Below are 17,645 nucleotides of genomic sequence, written 5' to 3' on the forward strand. Positions count from 1 at the left end.
GGGATTTTGTTGTCGCCTCCCCAACCCTTTTCATCAGACAGCACAAGGCATATCCACTGTGCCTCTGAGCCTCCTCCTCCTCCTCCTCCTTTTCAACGGACGCACTTTACCTCCCACGCCAGACATGTAATGTGAACAAATGTACTGGGATAATCAATAGCCAAAATCTTTGGAGTAAAGGCCCATTCACACTTGCGAAGAAGCGACGTGACAAAGCGATGAAAGCGATCGCCACCCTTGCTGTTCACATTAGCACACAGCATCGAGCACCGGCGACGACGATTTTTTGCTTTTCTTGTTATTGCCTTGCGCTCGGAGCTAGACTTCACGGAAGTTTCGCCACTTGCGGAAACGTTGGCTTGTGGAGAAACAGCTTCCGGGTGCTTTGGCAGGAAATACCGTCAGGAAGTCTCACCTCCTGCTCCCGTTTGAAAAGAGACGGCCCGACAGCGGCAGCAAAAAAAAATTGGTCAAGACTGATCGCTCTCGTCGCGCGACGAAAGCGATGCCAGGCGACAAAAGCGATAGAAATTTCGTCGCTTTCGCTTGCTTTCGTCACAAGTGTGAACAGGCCTTAACCTGGTGTCCAGTGGCACTCCGACAGGTTCAGGAGAGGAGCAGTGTTCAATGCACGATGATTAAGACACTAATTATGAGCACTTACCATTACACACGCACCCCCTACTCCTCTCTAGAAAATGGGCCCGAACCACAACTGTTGCCCACCCTACACATCAATACAATTTCCACATGTTGCGAAGTTATCTGTACAATCATCGGCGCGCCTTGCCTGTAGGGATAGAGCGTTCAAATCGCACGACTCCGAGCATCACGGTTACTCCAAGAGCGAAGCAGCGAGGGGTGGGGTTCCACTGACCTTCTTCTGCTCCGACATGACGTAGCAATCCTCGTTGGAGGGCAGTGCGCGCATGAGTCCGAAGTCTCCGATCTTGACCGCATCGGCGGACGCCAGCAGCACGTTGCGCGCGGCCAGGTCGCGGTGGATGAAGTGGCGCGCCTCGAGGAACGCCATGCCCGTGGCCACCTGCACGGCGTAGCCCACGAGACGCGACACGGGCAGCCGGCGGCACTGCTTGCGCAGGTAGTCGCGCAGCGAGCCCAGCGGCGCCAGCTCGGTCACCATCATCAGCGGCGCGCTCAGCACCACGCCGAACAGCTGCACCAGGTTCGGGTGACGCAGCTGCTGCATCGCGTTCACCTCCTTCATGAAGTCCTCGAAGGCCCCCGGCTGCGACAGCGCGTCCTCCTTCAGGATCTTCACCGCCACCGGGATGGTGCGCCCGTCCGGGGCGTCCCACTCGCCGCGCACCACGACGCCGAACGAGCCGTCGCCCAGCTTGCTCGCCAGCGTCACGTCCTTCTCGAAGATCAGGCACGTCAGCGAGCCCAGGTCCGGCGTGCCCCCCGTCGGGGACGCCCCGACGACGGCCGAGGAGCCCGCGGGCTGCTGCGCCGAGGACGTCCGCGTCTTGGTTCCTCCTCCCAGGGGGAGCAGACGATTCCGCAGGTTCCGCATCCACTGGGACGCGCGGTGCTTCTTCACGGTGTCGAGCAGACGACGCGCGGCCGGCTTCCCCATGCCGATTTTCTCGAGGTCCTCGGTCTGGACGAAGTCGAAGTGACGCGGTCGCGTCACCTGTAGCTCGTCCCGGATTTTAATGAAGAACTGCTCTAGCTGCACCTCGCGCAAGATCTCGAAAAGCCACTCGACGCCCGCGTCGTCGCCCGCCACTCCGTGGTCGGCCGAACCCGCGGCTGACCGCCGGAGCGTACCGCCGCTACTTCCCGGCCCGTTCATAGCTTCCGGCCGTTTATGCGGCGCCTATTTTTCTAATCGGGGCTATAGTTACAGGACGGGGCCGTCCGCCATGAAGGTAACCTCAGAAGCATGTCCGACGATCACAACACGCTGTCAACTCCGTAGCGTGCTAAGCCTCGTCGAGGTGGATGACTCCCACGGCATTGTGACCGGTGTCGTGCCTCGTCGGCTTGTCTAAAACAGTACTCAGCAAGTTTCAACTCGCTGCGTCTCCAACAATGGAAACAATCGGAACACTCCACACACTGTCCGCTTCCCGTTGGTTTCCCGTATGCTTGTGTTTGCGTCTTGTTTTGACGGGAACAGGTACGTCACGGACGTCACAGGTAGCGTCAGAGTGGTGACGGAATATCCGTAGTGGGAAAACTTTAACTGTCTTTCGGTTTCGGTTTCGGCTTCGGCTTACGGGTTCGAGTACACTTCTGAATGTTGTAGAACATCACTGACACATTACCCGCACTCGTCGACGGCTTTTTAGTAAGCTTTACAACTTTCCTGCTCATTTATTCATCTTATAACGGGCAAAACCAAACTTCAGTACCGTAGTGTTTGTTGGGCGCCTCCAATTTCCGTGACTTATTCAACCAAAACGTCAGATTTTTACTTCTTTTTTTATGATTCGCAGTCTGCTGGTGCCTTGAGCTTCGGTGGCCGTCTCCGCAACTGTGTAACTCGGATGCTGATTCCTTTCTCCTGCATATGTCTGCGGCTACCTAGGATGAACGAACGTGTTAAATATTAGGTTCTTTCCGAAAAATGCTGCGCTAGAGATAGCGAAGGTAATGGTTTAAACAACACAGACCATTATGCGAAAAGTCCGTCAAAAGGCGCCATTGTGGCTCATCAGTCGTGTGCATAAATTAGAAATAAACTTCGTACAAACTCAGGAGGGTCAATTAAAAATTTAAGGACACGTAATGGGTCCAGACCTCACCTTTTCAAACTCAGTGCTTTGCGTAAAACCAGACGTCGTAGCACGCCTTGATGTCACAAAACTGCAGACCGTTCCGCTGTAACCGCGCACAGTAAAACAACTAACGAAACAGTGTAGGGAATATTCTATTTTCACTTTCAAAAGTGGAACAAAACTTTTTTCACTTTGAGAGAAAATTCCTTTACTTTGAGAGTTAAAAAGTGAAAAGTGTAACTTCTAACTTCTTCTAATATATTTTTTGAGGAGAGGTTAACGGTAATGGATTCTCGTAAGTAGACAGCTAAAATTATTGGGCAACCTCTACATGAAAAGTGTGGACATGCATGTGGCTAAGAAAATCTTGAAAGCTAAAGACAGCCAAAATAACCAAAAGAGGAGCAAGCAAAACAGATATGATCGAATATATGGAAACTAAAAAATGGTTTTCGAAAACATATCTTTGGAGATGTATAGGGAGAGAAATTTGATATCAGGAAGCTGCGAAAATATCTGACGAATCCAACGGCAGTGCTTTGCATTTTGAAGGTGCAGCAGGCTGCCGGAACATAGGGTTTCGAAGTATATCCAAAACGAGGGGGCCTGCGGGAAACAGAAAAGCTATTCGGAACATTCTATTGTAATGTGATTGCGTCAGATCCAAATCCACATATGAGAGAAGTCTTCGTCATCTCGAAGCCATAGAGTTTCTTGCCAGCACAGAAAAAAAAATTGGCGGGCGATTACGATACTCCCTAATGCTATATTTGGGCGCAGCAGCAGTGCGCTGAGGCAGCACCCACTCCCGAGTTCTCTCGACGGCAGCGATGATGAGCCTCTGCGTCGGCGGCGCGAAGTGCGTCTGAGGAAGAGACCGCGAACTGCGAACGCACATCATAGTCACGCGCATGCTCCCACCCTGACGTTTTCGCCAAGCGTCGCACCATCGAGCGCCTCGTGCGGGCACAGCATACTTCCCTTTCCCCTCCACCACCGCACACTTTCGGAGAGCGCTGGCTCGCGCCGCCGCGGCGAACCACCCTCCCCTCCCAAATTTCGCGACACTCTCCTCCTTTGCTTTCTTTCATCATTCGCTTTTTCTTTCACTCGTCGATCCATCCATCGTTCGCTCGGTCAAGACGACGGCGACGCGGCTCAGCCCCGAACGGGCGACAAAGGGCTGTGCCCTAAAAGTAAACAAGGCTGCAGGGGTGCCGGAAAGATGATCGGACGGCTGGTGGGGGAAAGGCAGAGGGTGATACAGCATAGGACGGCTACCACCCGTGAGGAAAGAAACTTAATCTGAGCCTGCAGCTAACGGCAGCGCTTAAATTAACACGGACACAACTTTTTTGGTGAGATGACGCACGTCATCGGCAAGGAAAAAAAACAGACATCAATGAACACGTAATAAATCCTCTCGATAACGAAATAAAGGAAGTCATCATCATCGTCATCATCTCTGAATAAATCAAGAACGTGCACATCATTGCGGCTAGCTAGTACAACAATGTTGTCCGGCAATGGGTATAATTGCACGTTCGTTCCCCTTACACTATATAAAAAAATACTATCCGGCGCCTGGTTTCGATCCCTCGACCCTGCGGGCGGAACGCAATGTACATGGTGCTCTACCCACTGCGCCACAAAGCCGACACAGAATAGGAGGCTACGAACGCGCCTTATATCCTTGACTCATTCAAACTACGTCAAGAAGCTGCTGATACAACGCATTCACTACCACCAACTCCCCAAACACTAAACGTTAACGCAATACACCCACCCCCTATGCGACGCATTACTCGAGTCCCGCTCACGGGGAGATGGGCCCAATTTTTTTTTCCCTCCTTCTGGAGCACTGGGAGAGGGCGCTGGGCAGCTCTGATCCGGAGGTTGAAGCCTCCCTGACGAATCGGGCTGCCATTGTCGCCGCCAGGCTAAAGCCAGCGGCCACCGCGTCCCCGTAACAGAGATTGAATCAATAAAGACTACCTCTCTCTCTCTCTCTCTCTCTCTCTCTCTCTCTCTCTCTCTCTCTCTCTCTCTCTCTCTCTCTCTCTCTCTCTCTCTCTCTCTCTCTCTCCAATTCTTAAAACCCCCCTTTTTTGTCGCAACAAAATTTCTGAAGGTTTGATCACGGCCTCCCCAATCGGCTCGGCTGCCGGCGGCGCGCCGCCGGCAGCCGATCGCGGAGGCTATGGTTTGATTGAGTTGTGGACGCCCAAACTGAATTGCAATAATGAATTCTAGAGGAGAATATAGTATTATAAATCAGCATCATGATCTTTCGCGGCAATTCATATCGGGGACGGTAAACGAGTCCTATTATCTGGGATTACTTAGCGGCAACCGTGTATGCATGCACGGCCCAAACAATTGGCATTGAGTTTAACAGGATGGGTTGATCAACTATAACCGTTTTATTCTTGCTTCTGAATAACATTACTTTTGTTTTAGCGGTGTTTATTTTTAAACCATTTTGAGAGCCCATTGATTTAATTTATACAGAGTAACGTTTGCTGTGGGAACGAGCTCATTGCCTGTTTTACGGGTTACAAATATGCTTGTACCATCTGCATAGATAATAAATTTAGTGTCGGTGCTTATAGTTAAAATGTTGTTTATTAATATATTATAAAGAAAGGGGCCTAAAAGTATACCTTGCGGTATACGCCACAAGTTACTGCCTTACTGGCAAAGGATCAAGAGTTTATGGTGACTATTTGTATACGGTGTTGCAAGTATAAAGCGATAAGAGAGGCTGCATTCCCTCGAAATTCAATTAAAGATGCTGAGTGTTCCGCAACTCTTGTAGGTAAAGTAACAAAATTATTTAGACCATATACGTTTAATAATATATCCAGTTTATTTCTAGTTGAATCATTCTTCAACATATTAATATTCATGTCTCCCCCGCAAATGAAATAGTAGCGGTTTTCAGTGACCAAAGCAAATATCTATTCGCTCCAAGAAAAGAGTCACGGAACCACCAGGAGGCCGGCAACAAACTGTAATTATTGTGTTTTGCAACTTAATTGACAACAGTTCACAGTCACCAGAAATCATTGAACATCCAGGCAGTAATTCGGCATGATAGCACTTTTTAACTAAGATACATAGACCACCACCTCTGGAAGTATAAAAGGTGTTGCATGACTGTAGGCGAAAAGATGGCAGCATCAACACTCCGTAGATGATGGCGAGGGTGCGGAGTACGCGGACTCGAAATGACATCCAAGTTGCGCCCCGAGTGACATTCGATTTGCGCCCCGACCATCATTCGATTTGAGCGGTGAGTTGCCCCTTGGTTATTCCCTAAATGAAACTGCAACTTGCGGGTCAAATCGAATTTCGCTTGATTTTCGCTTGATGGTGATGTGCTCACGGATAGACGCGGGCGGACATTGGGAGGTCCTAAGGTACTCCGCAACGTTACAGGCGAGAGAGTAAACCGTCTGAGTCTCGGGTACTAACTTACGACCGTATCCGAATGGGTAAGACGACTGACGCTAACCCTGTCTGGTCTACCAGTCACAGGCCCGAATCCTACCGGCCTGTGGGATTTTTTGCGACTGAACTGCTATGCGCACCGACGCGGACGGACATTGTGGGGTCCTAAGTTACTCCGCACCAAAAACAGTCTCGTGCTCTACCTTATCACAGAACAGCGTGATCTTAGATTATTTATTTTAGATGTGAAGCATCTCATGCTCGGGGCTGTGTCCCTCCCTCCCTTGTCGTTTTTGTCCGCCGTCCGCACTCTACTGCGCACGCGCGTCTCTTCAGCCCCGTCAGCGTTTGGCCTGACGTCATCGCAGTCCACTATAAAAAGAAATAGTTAGGCGGCACCAAGTTTCGATCCCACGACTCTCTGGCCGCAACGGGAGGTACGTGGCGCTCTTCCCAGTGCGCTACAAACCGAGACGAGAGCATGTGCTATGAACGCGTCTTATGTCCTTCACTCATTCAAACTACGTCAAGAAGCTACTGATACAACGAAGGCACGCGAAGCTGAACGTCAACAGAAACGACGAACTGAAAACTTTAGAGGAGGATGTTGAATTTCCCGTGGGAAAGCTGTGGCGGGAAGCGCCGCGCGCATTGCAGCTCAACCAGAGAAGAGGACGAAGAGGGCGCGTAGCGGGGTACGAGCGTGAGCACGCAATAAAGAAAGACGAGAACCAGGGGGTGTTCGATCAGGTAACGCGGGTGTCGGTCTCTTCGCTGTCTCTACATTTCTCTACATCTCTCTGTCTCTACATGGGGGTTCACACGTTCCCATTCGTGCTCCGATAAATGAAACAACATAACGGCAGCACAATGGAACCTACACAGAACCCCCATGATGCTTCGCATCCTCCTCATGGTTGCCCACGGGAAGATGGGGTAATTTTTTACTGACCTTGCATTCAAATGGAATGCCTTAAATGATTTGTAGAATTGTTCGCCAATACACTATTTAAAATCATTGCGAAGCACATAATGTTCATTATACTCGTCATGGTTGTTCGATTAGAACACAGCTATGTACCGGAGCACTCAATGCTGTCGAGATCACTTTCATTATAGAGGCGAAGCGCCTTATCGCCTTCTGTCTTTCTTACAAACATGCGCCCTTCCTTCTGCCACGCGAAGCGATAATTATCGCAGTATAGCTTTATTTTGCGCCTGCCAAAGTAATCGCCTGTTGTCAGCAGTCAAGTTGTCAAAGAACTGATGTCATTTGGCCTTACTACAGTGAATTCTAGTACACTGCAGTCTTACTATCCAGGCTAGAGCGCGCTTCCACCCATTTCTTTTAGGTGCGGAGTACCTTAGGACCGCACAATGTCCGTCCGCATCCGTGCGCACAGCATTTACAATCGCAAAAAATCACACAGGCACCGGCAGGATTCGAGCCTGTGTCTGGTAGACCAGACAGAGTTAGTGTCAGCCGTCTTGCCCATTGGACTACGACCGTAAGTTAGTACCCGAGTCAGACGGCTTACTCCCTCGCCTGTAACGGTGCGGAGTACCTTAGGACCTCCCAATATCCGCCCGCGTCCATCCGTGCGCACACCACCATCAAGCGAAAATCAAGCGAAACTCGATTTGAGTCGTGAGTTGCAGTTTCATTTAGGGAATAATCAAGGTGAAACTCACGGCTCAAATCAAATGACGGTCGGGGCGGCAAATCGGATGTCACTCGGGGCGCAACTATGTCATTTCGAGTACCCGTACTCCGCACCCTCGCCATCATACACGGAGTGGAGGTGCTGAAATTTTGAAGTGGTGGATTCGATGCCTGCAACTTTCTTTTTTAGCGTCGCAATATCTTTAGTGTTTGTTTCAAGGTTTGCAAGAACACTGTCATACTGATCTGAAAGGTGTTGCACCGAATTTTCAATATCAGAGATTTTCTTCATTAGCACCGAAATGGCATCAACTCCTGCAATGAGTGGTAGCAGCTGTGTCGTCTTGTCGTTAAGCACTTTCACTTTACTGGCGATGTTCAGCTCATCACACTGACGTCCGTTTTTTTTTTAGCAGATTCACATGTAGTGCACTTCCAAGCCGCCTTTAAGATGTCACCTTTGCAGCTGCTAACAACCCCGAGCATTTTCCTGGATGATAGGCATATTCACAGTCCGAACATGTCACAAACATGCCATCCTCTGGTACACATTCATTACAATTGAGACGCATTCCATCTGAGTACTCATAGCGGGATGAATAAACAAGCAGATTTTTCAGTGGCACAAACATCGGCAGCAGCAGCAGCAACGCCGACAAGAATAAGCGAGACCGCAGTAATTAAAGTGAGATTCACCAACTTGCGGTTTTTAGAAGACAGCACTTTGAAGAGCTTGCATTCCAGCCGCCGCCACCGCTGCGCGCCAAATGCCCGTCGCTTCGAAGATCCTCCGCTTATGAGCCGTGCTTCGTCCGGTGACGCAACCGCTGTCGCATCCGGAGATGGACCACGTTGCAGACGGCTTGATAGTTGTTTCCAGTCTTCTTATCTCCGGCACATATGCAACAGTAAGTGAAGGCAGCACGGCGGAGAAGCGGAACCTGCGGTTCTTAAAAGAGCACTTCGGAGAACTTCCCAGCCACCGCAACCGCTGCGTGCCAAAATTGAAGTTGAAGGGAAAATGTGCGAAAGATATAATTCGGAAAACCTATACCGCCGAAGATGTCAGTGTCAACAAACATACGATATACGGTGTGGCGAGTTATAGCCGTACGCCTTTTTTCCGCTGAACACGTGTGCGGGTAACTACAGCATGGTTTATTGCTACCTGACGAGCGGCTTCGTCCACCATAGAAAAGTATCTGAAGAAAATCGTAGATTGACCGTATTTCGCTTTGGCTGTGACATGCATGCCGGTAGTTAAACGATTCCACTTACGCCGCACACTTCTATCGTTAGCTAGCTTGTCTGAGGTAAAAGGACGTGTGCGCGGCCATTGAAATTCTAGCTAAAAATTGTCTTTCTCAACATATTACGGTGCTGATGGTCACGTTGCAAAAAAAAAAATAAAAAAAAAATCGGTCTCCACAACTTGACGGGGCGCGGTGAGCACCATTGCCAACTGCATGACGGCGGTAAGTGCAGTCAGTGCAAATATGGAAGGAAGCATAACACCCCAATGTGCTCTCTTTGACAAAATGTGACAATAAGCCAACCAACCAATCGGTGTCACAACAGCCCCCTAAATTTTTCTGAGAGGTGCATTCCCACTATCTCCCCTCCTCATTTCGACCTTTTTTCCGTCCACACTCAGCATCGGTATACTATTACAGTTTACAGTCAAACCCGACTATACCGAACCCATTTACATCGAATAATTCTTTAAATCGAACTATTTCTGGACACGCTACATTTGCAATAAGAATGTATCGCAAAAAGTACGCTTATATCGAACAAAAAACCAGCGACAACGATGTATATTGAACATGGAATGCCCGCAGAAATTTTTTTCGGGGGGGGGGGGGGGAGCACTTGTTGAAGGCCAAACTGTTCGCGGTAGGCACTTCATTGGCGAAGTGAATTTATGCCAGTTTTGTATAACAGTATTTCAATAACGGGATATATTTTGTACGAGCGATTTTTCTCACCATATTTGATCAAAGTAAAAAAAACAGCTAAAAAGTAAAACGAGCAAAAAATAAAAAGCTGAAGAACACAACAACTGGTATCTTTTCGACACACACAAGAGCTTACCTTGGTGCCTGAGGTGGGACTGTAGGCTGTACTCTCATCGCGCCACACGAGTTTTGGCGAGATACCGAGGCCACACGATTTAAAGCGAATAATCTGCATTCTGAGAATTTTGCTCCTCATTTAATGTCTGAAGTTTTGTATTGGGTTCCGAAGCTAAATATTTCATAGAGCCGGGTTGCGGCGACGGGCTAGGAACCCATTTTATCTACTTTGCATGTTCTTTAAACAAAATTACGAGCACAGAGCCATTCTAGTTTTTTATCTCCACAAAATACCGCTTTATTTGTTGCATGTGGATTTTAGAGAGACCCTAGTTTGATTCTTGCACGTTTGCTGTTTGCTTGGAAAAAGCCTTAAATTAAGAGAACTCTCCAACTGCAATGCTTACTTAAAGATATTACTCCGAAAACAATGACATTTAAAGGTATCTTGACCTTCTGGTTAGTTCAGAAGTCTCTCATCACGAAGCCAATCATTGACGGTCACCTATGTCAGCGCAGTCATGGGCGAACCGCGCAAAATATTTTTAGACCACCCTCGTCAGGTACTCTGAAAACCCAAGACGCAGATAAATCTTGCCATGAAGTGGGGTTTAAACCGCAGGTTCGGCGCAGTTGTGGCTGGGAAGTTAAGAATTATACCAGGAGTCCAGCGACGTCCGAGCAATTTCCACAGAGCCCGCCAGTCTTAGAGACGAAAAATTCTCGCATCTCCACGAAGTGAATCATGACTAGTGGGCGAAGCACTGGGGATCGTTCTTACCGTAAATCACCCGTGGCATTGCCCGCTCGCGCATGTAAATGAGTGACAACGCGTGCGTACAGTGTATACAATTCCAATCCAATCCAATCCGATAATATTCGATTTAATCCAATCCAATCCAAACCCAATCTAATTCAATCCAATGCTCCTGGCGCATGCGCAACACTGTGTACACGGACGCCAAGGGACAAACCACTGGCAAAGCGACGTTCTTAAGTGCATCGCCCCTGAAAGTCTTAGGTCAAGGAGAATAATCTTTCCGCTACATGGCGTATAAGACAGAAAACAAGAAAGTTACGCCACCCACCTTAGCCACCACAGTCGTGTCCCACGCGATCATAATCTCAGATTCTAAAACGGTCATTCGAAATTTCGCTCGTGGCCTTATTTCGCCACTCGACTTTAAAATTCTGGCTCAAAACTCCCCAACCTCCCCGGTAGAACTAATTTGGACCCCGGGGCCTCGGGGGAAATGAGGCAGCCCACGTCATTACTCGAGGACTTACAATCCGAGCGGGCCCCAGCCTTGTTCCCTACCATGGGGCCAGATCCGCCAGGGACAGACTGACAACTTACCACGACATTGTCAGTCATTACCGCCTCGTCCGCCGCAAATACCCCCCTGCCCATTCCCAGCTCACCCACGCGCAGGAACGCACATGGCGACTCCTCCAGACTCACACTCTCCCTTGCCGAGCGGTACTTCACCACATCCACCCGTCCCTTTACCCTTCCCCCAATTGTCTGGCCTGTGGCACACGCTCCACTGTACCCCACTCCATGTGGGGCTGCCCTAAAGACACTTTCCCTCTAATTTCCTTTGATGAGCAGTGGGAGGGGGCGCTGGGTAGCTCTGACCTAGGGACACAACTCTCCCTCGTGGACAGGGCTACGCTAGTCGCCTTCAGGCTGGAGCCTGCGGCCACCCCGACCCCTTAAACCTACTGCAAATAATAAAGTTTTCTTTCCCTCCCTCCCTCCCTCTCCCTCCCTCCCTCCCCTCTCTCTCTCTCTCTCTCTCTCTCTCTCTCTCTCTCTCTCTCAACGCACTTCTGTTTACTCCTGAAGTAATGGAGGGCCTTGGAGACGGTCCCAGTGAACTTTGTTTTAGTGCACTAATAAGTACGAGAACGCCGCTGACTATAACCTTTCCGCGAAACGCAGTATCATCACTTGACGGAAAGGAACACGCAAAACTGGCTTGATTAGAATTTGCACTACATGTTTCCAGAGCGCTCTCTGCATTTGGGAGCACACCCCGTGGACCAGACGTCTTTCCGAAAATGCTTCAACTGTAGGCGTCGCAGAGAGGGACCAGCTTGAAGCACAACTATAGGTGAGGGCGACAGTGCTGCCAGAACAACAGGATATCCTGTCAGGATTCGGGAACCCGCCGACGCATTATGCCTGTTTTCTGCTATGTGTCCTTTTTTTATGACCCTGTAGGCACTGCTGTAGCAAAGCGCTGTTGCCTTTTTGTATAGTATGCGAGACTGCTAACAAGTGGGGGCGGATCGGGTGGTTTTCAGCAGGCGGAAAAACAGCGAAGGGTGCGGAGGAAAAAAAAAAGACCGTTTAACTCGGGGGACATGGAAATTGTTCGTCTATTTCTTCCACCGCCTTTTTTTCCTTCTCGGGGCTTCTGCAGACGCAAGACAAACAGAAGGTGCAGCTGGTACCGCGCTGGCCCAATGCCTGAGTATGGTTCCTAAAAGGATATAGCCTGAGAAAGAGCGTGTAGCCGCCGTTGGATCATTTCGCCATTCCGTGCATGCGCTTGCGCCGCTCCATGGAGTGTTCTTCGGCCCGACGGTCAAGGGCGAACCATCGCCTCTCTGCATGCGTAAACGGAAACACGTGGCCCGGTGTGAAAGAGAAGACGAGAGAAAAAATGTGGCGCATTCTGAGCCGCCGTCAGCGACACTGTGCATTGCACCCTTCTCCGAGAACGGCTCGGCCCAACGCCACCTAGAGAGGAAAACCTTCTCTAGGTGGCGTTGCTCGGCCCCCAAAGCTGCATCCGGTGTTTTTGTTCCTGACCAGAGAGGGTAAGCTTAAGCAGAAGGGAACAGTTTTACAGAAGGTACACGCGCTGCCAGGAAAATAGTTGACGAGTCGAGCTGGAACCCCCCCCCCTCCCTCCGCACCAAACTAGGACCCCCCCCCCTTTGGCTGCGGGCCTGCTTGGGTCCCCCTGGAAGTCCTCCTGGCAGTGGTTGTGGGTCATGGGGTGTTGCTGCGTGGAACTTCACCCTGCTCTGTTGCTTGGCAGCTTAAATGTTTCGTCTCCCCAAGCGCAGAGGAAGGATACACGCAGTAGCCGGGTCTTCCCTTCATGGGCGTTGTTCCGCCAGTAGCTTCTCCGCACGGCATCGGGAGGCCTAGTTATCTGGTGTAACTTCCCCTGGCGCACCCCCCCCCCCCTCCCACCACGAGTCGCTTTCCCTGCTCCGCAGTTTCGATACGCTGAAGCCAGCGCTACCTGGTGGTAGACCAGACCCAGTGGCGCACCCGGCAAGAATGCCAGCAGCAGCAGCAGCAGCAACAACATCATCAGCAGCACCATCCCGTAAAACTGGGGGAATGGTCAAGGAAAGTTTCGCTCAATCCGAACCGATGGTGCTGAGCTCCGTGTGTGGACAGGCAGGAGAAATCCGGATCGTGATCACCACGCCACAGTCGCGGTCACGGTATAGGAAGTTCCTGAAGTGGGATTGCGACAGAATTCGGCTCCGTACTATGCAGTTAGAACATGTTCTACTGTACAGTACGATTCCAGGCCGCGGCGGCCGCTTTTCTGATAGAGACGAAAAGCGAAAACGCCCGTGTATTCGAGATTTTCACGCACGTTGAAGGTACCCACGTGGTCAAAATTAATCCGCAGCCCTCCCCTGCGGCGTGCCTCATCGCCTGTGTGGCGTCGGCGCGTTAAACATCACAATCAATCAGAAAGAGCGACGACACCGACGTCTCTGTGGAGGAAAGGAGGCCGACAATACGCTGAATGCACGCAGAAAAAAACATGGACTCGAACCTCACGCCTTGAGCGAATACAGCGCTCGCTGGAAACTGCGGCGAGAAAGTTGCGGGCCGAAGTGCAGTGATGTATTAGCTTTTTTTTTTTTTTTTTTCCTGACACATTCTCTGCTCAGTATCAGAGGCTCTTGTTACCATTTGAACCTGCGGCGTCTGAACCGGCGAATTATCTGTTCGGCACAGGCCAACAATAAGTATGCGTTTATGTGTTTGCCGCTCAGCCAAGAAAAGAAATAAAACTGGCAGGAAACCGAATGCGGTATAGGGACCGGGCAGCTGGACGGGTGGCGCCACCACTCGGCGCTCCGCTCGTCAGTGGAATGAGCCGGTGCATTGGACTACACAGCCTCCCGTTGTTTTTGTCGTGTTTGCTTCGGTGCTTTGTATGTTTTGGTGGCGTTGTGAGCAGACATGTGAGATGAAACGAAGTCTAGACAGGTGTGTTGGGTTCCTAGATGCAGTAATGACTACGTAAACTTGTCGGACGCGTCTAAAGTTGGGTATCGGCTGCAATGGCATGAGCGCTTTTTGCAGCGATCTGCGCTTGGCTCCACCCGTTCTGAGTACGAATAAAACTACTATTATTAGTATTATTTTCTTCTTAAATGCACTAATGGCTACGCAAACTTATTGGATGCTTGTAAAGTTGGGGAAGGGTTACATTGACACGAGCGCTTTTCGCAGCGCTCTGCGCCTGGCTCCGCGCGATCTGAGTAGGAATAAAACTATTAACAATATTAGAATTCAATGACTACGGTTTCCACGCCAGCTTAGCGCTGGGATACCTCGATACGTGTGCTTTAAATAGAAAGGCACCTGCATACGAGATGGATTACCGTGTAGCCGTAGAAATGTTGCGGTAGTTTACACTTTCTGTAACCGTAAGCTTTGTACCTTCGGTTTTGACGAGCGACACTGTGACAGCATGGGAGCCTGAAAGCCGAAGTGGAAATCCCACGTTTGTGGTGGTCATTTTATCAAGAGCCAAAGTTATTCACCAACTCAAAAGCCCAAGCTACAAACCATCCCTCCTCTCCTTCCCGTTTTACCACCTGCGTAGAATAAAGGCTGGTACCAATAGTTAAAAAAATGTGGCAGTGTTAACGTCAGCCGGTGTTTTTTAATGCTTAAGTATTATTTACAGAGTACCTAAAAAATCGCGTAATGCCTGGTGAAGACACCAAAAACGCGCGATTAGTTGCCTCAAATATTGGTGCATGAGCCCGAGTCCTCCACCACAGACACATTTCCGACACGCTGGAAAAAGTTTAGATTTGGAGAGGGGGCATGGAAGTTCAAAATTAAACAGAAAAATCATCTAGCCCTCCGTATAATGATTATGATGGTTGAACACAAAGCTTTCTTCGTGCGAAATCGAATGGGAAATGGTCAAAGTCAAAGACGCTGCGATCAAAAGAGCAAACTGCGTGCTGGTCAAATTCGACGCTTAACTAGTTAAAGTTTAAATCCAGAAGGCAACCAAGGAAACCGATATAGAGCTTTGCGATAAACCATCATCGTCGTTAGACAGAGGTGTGCATGATTTTTCAATCGTAGGTGGCAGCTTGTAAACCGACCGCAGCAATGAGTTGTCAAGCTGAGTACAGGTTTCGGGAACCCTCCTGTCTTGCGTCCTTCAGCCACGCAGGAATTGGTTTTTGAAAAACCATTTACCAACTAGCCAGCAACCATTGCAATTCTTGTAAAGCAATGCTTCTCCACGACAAGCAATAACGTTCTACTATCATGCGGTATTTATTCTATCAACGATTCCCGATGACTGTAGTAAGAGCATTTCTGTGAAATTAAACACGTTTCAGCCGTAGGTAATGAAGTTACGGAAGCGTCGTCCGTCAGAATTTCTGTTTTGAGGTAAATCTTCGAAGACACCCCCCAACTTTGTCGCTTGTGCACGACGTCGACTCCGTTTCGTCATCAACTGCCCAAGGCCAGTGCCGCAGCATTCCTAGATCGGTTGCACACACCGGCTTTGTGGGAGCATTTAGCGGCAATATACTTCTCGATTCGCGAAACTGCATGCAGGCATGAAAAAATTGCATGAAGCAACGAATTTTCACTTCCAGCTTGACTTCCAGCTTTGAGCATTGAGCGTCGTCTGCTATTTGTAAATACTGAGTATGGGCGTAAATAACACTCATGGCATGCCTCTAAAACGTCACATCCACGCTCAAGATTTACCGATCTGAAAAATGCCCGTGGGGTTACGTACGCTTTGCAAGCCGCACCGCCGAAAAACGACAGAAAGCCATGCACAACTACGCTGCGCTGACCGCCACCGGCATTCCACTGACGAGCGGTTCGCCACGGGCGGCGCTGTTCGCTGAAACGACGGTGGTGCCATACAACGGCCGCCCGGTCCCTATACCAACGCGCAAGTTTGGGCTAGTTGGCGTTTCGTCGTAATTATCTGATGGAAGATGTCGACCATGACGAAACGGGAGGGCATGCAAGGGTTGTCTGGTGCATGTCGCTCCCTTTCGCCATGGTCGAAATCTTCCATCATGTACATGATAATCACGAATTGTTCAACACGCGACACAAGACTCGTTTTACAGCGACAGCTATAACTGCGAGGAGTCATTGTTTTTTTAGATGCGACGCTGAGAGGAGCATCTCTTGCCGGCGGCCCTGTCCTGCGTCCGTCGTCGTCGTCGTCCGCGTCCGCACAGCTGCGTCTCTCCTCCGCTCACCCCCTCTCCTCTCTCCGATAGGGAACACTCTCGCCCAACATCTGCGGGCGCGTGGTGCAGCGCACTCTCACTCCGCCGGTGGGCGGCGCTGCGCGCTGTGCGCATGTGCAGTACTCTCTCTATCCGCTGTCTCCTCTCCTTCGGGTGCGCTGCGCGCCGCTGCCGTGCGTGAGAAGCGTGCTGCCGACGCCGAGCTCCGGCGACGCGAAGCAGCCTCCGTCTAAACGACAACAACAACAACGTCTCTCATTATGCAATTACGCCCGCATCCCCTTGCGTGGAACCCAACGATGTGATTGAAACGCAATTCACGTTCACTACGCGTTTCACGCAATTCGACTAATCGACCCAACGGAAACACCCAACGGAACCCCCTTCAGCGTCGCATCACACCAGGGTTCCCGCGAGGGGAGGTGGGCGTAATTTTTTAATGATTGTGTGGTTTAACGCACCAAAGCTACACCTGCGGTGTGAGGCGCGCCGTAGTGGAAGGCTCCGAACCAACTTTGACTACCTAGGGATATTTATTGTGCGCCGAAATCGCGAAAACACGGGCGTTTTTTTATTCTCGCCTCCATCATAAGAGCAGCCACCGCGGCCGGGATCGAGCCCGCGTCCTTGGGCACAGCAGCACAACGCCACAGCCACTGAGCCACCGCGGCGGGGGCCATGACAAAATACTTCGCGCCCTGAAAACTAATACTTACCCCCACCCGAGCAGATGCCACTACATAGCCCCCACCGTGTATCCCCGTTTGTGCCGCTTCTGTGGGGAACCCGGGACACTCCCGGGACATATGGTTGGCGGCTGTACACGAAGCCCACTTGACCCGCCCAATCCCTTCCACACCTATGAGCTTTGGGAGAGCGCCTTGGCCAGCTCTTCCCTCGACGTCCAGCGCAAGTTGGTGGAGAGGGCAAAAAACGCGGCGCGTGCCAATGAACTCCTGGAATGAGGAGGCCACCCTAAAGACTCTTTACTAGGAAACAACAAATATGTTTATTCTCTCTCTCTCTCTCATTGTTTTTTTACTGGAGTGCCCGCGTGCCTGTGTGCCAGCTTGCCGCCCGGGCTCTTGTAGCGGTCTCACAACAAGTTTTCAAGGATCTCCAACGCAATTCACGGGCCCTGTAGCTGAACTCGGTGGTCGAAACAAAGGCACATATACCGTAGTGGCT

The 17,645-nt window shown here is 50.3% G+C and overlaps 1 protein-coding gene across 3 annotated transcripts in view; it reads right to left on the bottom strand.

Annotated features, from left to right (window-relative positions):
• Window positions 1–17,645, bottom strand: part of Ack (activated Cdc42 kinase) — a 90,505-nt gene that overhangs the window by 44,399 nt on the left and 28,461 nt on the right. The window contains exon 1 of one of the 3 annotated variants that reach the window (XM_077683769.1): window positions 878–2,038. The exons of the other annotated variants lie outside the window; for them this stretch is intronic. Within the exon in view, the coding sequence (XP_077539895.1) occupies window positions 878–1,819 (942 nt within the window). The 5' untranslated portion in view covers window positions 1,820–2,038. Of the gene's footprint in view, window positions 1–877; window positions 2,039–17,645 lie in introns of those variants that run through there. 3 annotated transcript variants of the gene reach the window in all.

Source organism: Haemaphysalis longicornis, unplaced genomic scaffold, assembly GCF_048455015.1.
Source record: "Haemaphysalis longicornis isolate Haplotype H1 unplaced genomic scaffold, Haemaphysalis longicornis Haplotype H1 scaffold_9, whole genome shotgun sequence".
NCBI classification, from domain to species: Eukaryota; Metazoa; Arthropoda; class Arachnida; order Ixodida; family Ixodidae; genus Haemaphysalis; species Haemaphysalis longicornis.